This window comes from Lolium rigidum, chromosome 7 (genome assembly GCF_022539505.1).
Source record: "Lolium rigidum isolate FL_2022 chromosome 7, APGP_CSIRO_Lrig_0.1, whole genome shotgun sequence".
In the NCBI taxonomy this organism is placed as follows: Eukaryota; Viridiplantae; Streptophyta; class Magnoliopsida; order Poales; family Poaceae; genus Lolium; species Lolium rigidum.
In genome coordinates, this window is record NC_061514.1 from 350,172,004 (window position 1) to 350,177,510 (window position 5,507).

Sequence of the window (5,507 nt, forward strand, 5' to 3'; positions counted from 1 at the left end):
CGGAAGAGCAACCGGCGCTCTCTTTCGTCGAGAGACCTACATAAACGGTTTTCGACGGGCTGAGCCATTCATCTGTTCTCTCGTCACCATCCTCCGTCAACCATGAGCGATATCTCTTGGCCATCGGACACCGACGGCGAGGGAAGCCGCCCGGATGGCGCCATTGGTGGGATCCAGCTGCATCGTCCGAGCAGCGACGATTCCCCCCGCCGGCCGGCGAGGACGAGTTTGACGACGAGGAGGAGGACGAAGAGGCCGTGGAGCGAGGCCGAGGAAGAGGCCGAGGAAGAGGAGGAGGAGCGGGAGCGGGGAGGAGGAGCGAGGAGGAGGAGGACGAAGAGGCCGATGAGGACGACGACGAGGAGGACTCAACTTCCTCCGACGAGGAGGTGACGAGCCGGAAGCGTCGCCGCGACGACGATGAGGCGGGGCCTTCTAAGAAGAAGAAGAAGTAGTTTAGTTTTAAAGTTTTTATATGTAATTTCTATGTTTATTCGAATTATATTCGAAATATATATATAATCTATCTATGTTGCACCACTTGAGAGTTCAAAGCTTTCGTTCGACGAGGGTATTGCCGTAGATCGGGAAGACGAGGGTTTTGCCGTAGATCGGGAAGACGAGGGTTTTGCCGTAGATCGGAGGCCATTGTCGCCGACAAGTTGGGTCCACGCCCGCTTTTCACTCGTCCGGAGTCCCCGAGCGCTCCCCGGGGGGCCGGGGATGGCGTGGGATCGCCGGATGGATTTAGGCCCAAATCCGGACGAAAACGAGGAACCGGGGACGCGACTGGGCCGAATTACGCCGTCCGGATGGAAAAAACGCTGCCGGGGGCCTGTTTGGGGGGACGAGTGGAGATGCTCTAACATCCGCACAACCCAGAGCGAAGCCAACACAGTCCAACGAGCTCGCGGGCAAGCGGTTAATCTCCACCAATGCCGCTGCTCCTCACCTCCTCCTCGCCGGCCCTGCCGCTTCCGGCGCCGTCCAGGGCCCGGTTCAGGGTCGCGGCTTCCGCCGAAGTCGGCGCCACCGGCCGAGCCGCCCCCGCCCCCACCCCCGCCAAGGACTTCCCGCCGTTCCTGCCCAAGGCGGTCGAGCGCATCCGCGACCGCGCCGCCGTCCGCCTGGCCAGGCGAATCGAGCGCGTGCCCGTCCAGGCGAGCTAGCCTCTCTCGAAATCGCTCCACTTTTTTTCCTTCCAAATTTCGTTACTCCTGAGTCCTGACCAAGTTTCTCTGAACCATCAGACCGGCTTCTCCAAGAACCCGATACAGAGCAGCTGCGTGAGGCCGCTCAAGCAGCAGCAGAGCAGCGACCCGGTGGTGCTGCTCCACGGTTTCGACAGGTGCGTGTACTTGCAGTGTCTAGCTTCGTTGTCAATAATTGTACACCGGGTACTGCTGCAAGTACTTGTGCCGTGCATTGAGAGCAGTCTGGATAGACGCTTAAAAATTATTGGCTGCAGCTCTTGTTTAGAGTGGAGGTACACCTACCCTTTGCTGGAGGAGGCTGGACTGGAGGCCTGGGCTGTGGACATTCTTGGATGGGGCTTCTCTAATTTAGGTATGCCATCCCATCTCTGCTGCATGTCATTGGAATTGCTTCAGTAATTGCCACAGTTTTGACCACTTATAATACTGCTTGTTTGGATCGTAGAAACGAGACCACCATGTGACATTGCGTCCAAGCGCGAGCATCTTTACCAGGTATAACTACCGTCGGGTAGATGTCAATAATTTCCATGTGATGAGATGAATTCGCTTCCTACTTCCTAGTTTGGAAACTTCATCTTTAATCCAGAATGAGTTAGATAAGTAGGTGAAGTTACCAGCCTTGCTCTGAACTGCACACAAACTTAAGGTTCTACCCCAAAAAAGAACTGCATTGTCCGGATAACACACACTATGCTTTTCTTTGAGCAAGTTTTCAGGCAGCTTTTCCTTGTTCAAAAACATCAGTTTTTATGACTTTGTACTAAGCAGAATCATAACTATCTGTTCTAAAAAAATATATCATAACTATCTGAGACAGGATAATGCTGCTATATAATGGCTAGTGATATGGTCCTTATACATCTTAAAAACCTCTTTGTACAGTTTTGGAGAACCTACATCAAAAGGCCTATGGTACTAGTTGGGCCTAGCCTCGGAGCTGCTGTTGCCATTGATTTCGCAGTCAACTATCCGGAAGCGGTACCAGCCTGTTATGACTTATTGTTTTGTCTCCATTTCTTAGCTATCCATCTAGCACATATGAAATTTCCACAAAATACTGATGAGAATTGTATGTGGCTTTCTGTAGCTGGACAAATCTCACAAGCTTTCTCACAAGAAGCTAATTTTCCTGTTCATCGCAGGTATCAAAATTAATCTTCATTGGTGCAAGTGTATATACTGAGGGCACAAAAGATATGACCAGAATGCCAAAATTTGTTCCATATGCTGGGGTGAGTCCTTGCTGAGCTGCATCCTTTGCATCTAAGTAGAATTGCTTCCGCGTTGAAGCATTCTGTTGTTTTTTTCATATACTTTGCTGGTACATGTTTAGTTTTCGTGTCCTGATGCCCATGCGGACTGTGTAGTCCTAAGTATATTTCTTTGTTCTTAATAATGGTTTTGCTTGTCCTCAGGAACCATTTGTATAAGATCGTTGTCTTTAATTTCCGTTGAACCTATCCAGTAGTATGTGCATTTGTATTGGCTGGAACACGGTGTAATTTTTTGCTTCCCAGGTTTTTGTACTCAAGAGTCTTCCTCTGCGACTGTTCGCTACACGCTTGGCTTTTAATACAATTCCAGATGGATTCTTTGATTGGGTTCAAGTAAGCCTCTATGCATTTCTTGCAACTGATCGAAACAACTACCATATTCTGGTTGCTGGTCTATTACTTCTCTCTGCTTTTTTCAGTATGCTGTTTTCTCTGTTATACTTGAGGAAACTTTTTATTTCCTTCTCAAGCACGCATCAAAATGGGTTTATTAAAATTGGAACGCAAATGAAGGCGCAAAGTACAAACCACCAATGGTAGAGGGCAGTACAACCAAGAAACAGGCTAACAACCCAAAACTGAAACAACTAAAGCAAATTGTCCGTGGTGAAGGACAAACTGCCAAAACAAGAAAGCCTAAGCCGAAAGGACTTTATTTGATGCACATAAATGATTATACAAACCTTTATTGGTTTATGCTGCAATAATGCACTTTGTATAATTGTATTCAAATCATATATATATACCTGATTATTTCTTGTCAATTGAATTTTGCTTACATATACCTGATATCCTGTTTTGAACAGTGCACTGACATCGTCATGAGTAATCAGACCATTGTTGCTTTCCTCTGTATTGCTGGGTTTTCAAGTCATGTTTTTCTCCTTTATTAATCTATTATTCATTGCAGATTGGCCGTCTACATTGCCTACTTCCTTGGTGGGAAGATGCTACGGTCAATTTTATGATTACTGGGGGCTATAATGTTCTAAACCAAATAAAGCAGGTTCTTTTCTATAAACGTCCAAATTATGATTTTGTTCACTGTTCGGACATACTAAATGTTTATTGTTCCTTATCTAGTTTCATTATCTTGATATCACCCACAGTGTTGTACGCATGTAGCAGCCATTAGTCTTATCTCTTTTCTTGAGACGACGGAAGAGAGTGCTAACTGCTCTTACAAGGCACTATCTAAATGCTAACACACCATTTCCACCATAGGTTTACCCATTCCATCAGTGCTGATTCAAAGTTTCCTTTTATTTTCAGTTGCTGCAACCTTGAAGCCTTGAATTTTTAAAAACCAATAGTGATTCAGAAGGTCACATAATTCACATCTGCTGACTGACAATTATAGACTATGTACTTCTGTCATTAGCATTTGCGCTGTTGGATATTAAAACCTTTCTGTATCACTATCTGGAATGAAGAAAAATGAAATGGGTGGTGCAAAAGGATGATAATTATGAATGTTTTCATTATAGGTGAAGCAAAAATGTCTGGTTTTATGGGGAGAGGATGATGGGATAATAAGCAATAAACAAGCATACGTAAGTTGACCTGATAATGCCTAAATGTCATATACGATCTAGTTTGCAACATATGCATGCCTGAGATACGAATGTGCACCGTTTTAAATGCGTTGGGTGCGTTCTGCAGCGATTGCAGCAAGAACTCCCAACCGCAATTTTACGACAGGTAGGGCAGTGCGGCCACATTCCTCACGTCGAGAAGCCAAGGGAAGCGGCAAAATATCTTCTCGACTTCCTTGGGAGCGATAACGCGGAGAAGGCGGACCAGGCTTCTTCCCTGACATCAAATTTAGTACCAACGCTTAGGTGTGTCATTGTGCACTGAAACTCTGCATTCACGCCTGAATATCCCCGTGTTGTGTGTCTTACGTGTGTCGTCCAATGTGCTGCAGTGCTCAGTGAAGAGGAGAAGACCCTTGGGCTGGCGTGTGTGAGGTAACATGTACAGGGCGCACCACAATCCCCGCTCGCCTGCGATCTTCTTAACTTTAGTGGAGGCCTGTGATGCACGCGTCTGGCACTTATCCCCAGCAACATCCTGCATTGCACCAGCTGGGCGCAGCCGACTTGATGAACTACTGGCTCCCAGATCCTTTCCGTGGAGATGGAAGAGCTTGCACTATAGAGTCGAGAACTCAAACAGCAGAGGCAGAAACATGCATCTGCTCGTCAGCTCCTCTTCTTTAGGTCGCTGGTCAGCTGTTAGATTAACAGTAGGAAAAATGTATATCTTGGTGGGTGCAGTCATACACTCACATGTTGTGGTCTCGGTTGAGCAAGCTTGTCTCGTTGCATCAACATATATATGTGCATATGGACGGGGTGTGGTCTCGGTTGAGCAAGCTTGTCTCGTTGCATCAACATATATATGTGCATATGGACGGGGTGTGATGCAGTGCTCTGTTCCAGGGAAAATGTAACTGGGGCTGACTTCTTTACTGAAAAATATAAGCTGTAGCAAGCGAGTGTGGACTTTAACTGGTATTCTAAGTTCTAAAAATTCTGAAAAAACATCTAGATGTAGGCAATGTTAAGTTCAATCACTGCGTAAAATTTGAACCCGATGTACCATATATTCGAGGCAGTACAAAAATGGCAAAATCTGACAGATTTTGAGATTATGCGAGTTTGTACTGTTTACTATTATAGATTTTAAAATTTGCCATTTTTGCATAGCCTCAAATATAAGATATTTCGAGTTGCAATTTTTCCCGTTCTAGTTGGTAGAAAGCAAAGATTGTCTACTTTATATTTATTTTCTTTCTTAAAACTTTAAAATGTTATTTTTGAATATTCTTAAAAGCGCGTTTGTGGTGTCCGGGAACAAGCACGTTTTGCTGCGGGGGTTACTGTTTGGCATTTCAGTTAGGCCTAGGATCGAATGTCACTTGTGAGGTAGAAAGTGAGCCTAGCTCAACTGGTTGGGAGAGTGAATGACGTGAATTTAGGTTCCTATTTATATTTGAGGTTCAAGCTAGACC

General features: G+C 45.7%; 1 protein-coding gene across 1 annotated transcript; it reads left to right on the top strand.

Annotated features, from left to right (window-relative positions):
* Positions 1–920: 920 nt before the first annotated feature.
* On the top strand, positions 921–4,987 carry LOC124675401 (uncharacterized hydrolase YugF-like). Its single transcript, XM_047211475.1, has 11 exons — positions 921–1,160; positions 1,251–1,348; positions 1,469–1,566; positions 1,660–1,709; positions 2,100–2,195; positions 2,360–2,449; positions 2,735–2,824; positions 3,402–3,497; positions 3,979–4,044; positions 4,154–4,332; positions 4,419–4,987. Exons 1-11 carry the CDS (start codon positions 936–938, stop codon positions 4,426–4,428), a joined length of 1,098 nt encoding a protein of 365 aa, XP_047067431.1. The 5' UTR covers positions 921–935; the 3' UTR covers positions 4,429–4,987.
* The last annotated feature ends 520 nt before the right edge of the window (positions 4,988–5,507 follow it).

What these genes read in the sequence shown, in the direction of transcription:
- LOC124675401 (XM_047211475.1), top strand. Translation starts at nt 936, where the DNA reads ATGCCGCTGCTCCTCACCTCCTCCTCGCCGGCCCTGCCGCTTCCGGCG. An exon ending in TCGAGCGCGTGCCCGTCCAG is followed by an intron (nt 1,161 to 1,250) that starts GCGAGCTAGCCT and finishes CTGAACCATCAG; the next exon opens with ACCGGCTTCTCCAAGAACCC. An exon ending in ATGGGGCTTCTCTAATTTAG is followed by an intron (nt 1,567 to 1,659) that starts GTATGCCATCCC and finishes TTTGGATCGTAG; the next exon opens with AAACGAGACCACCATGTGAC.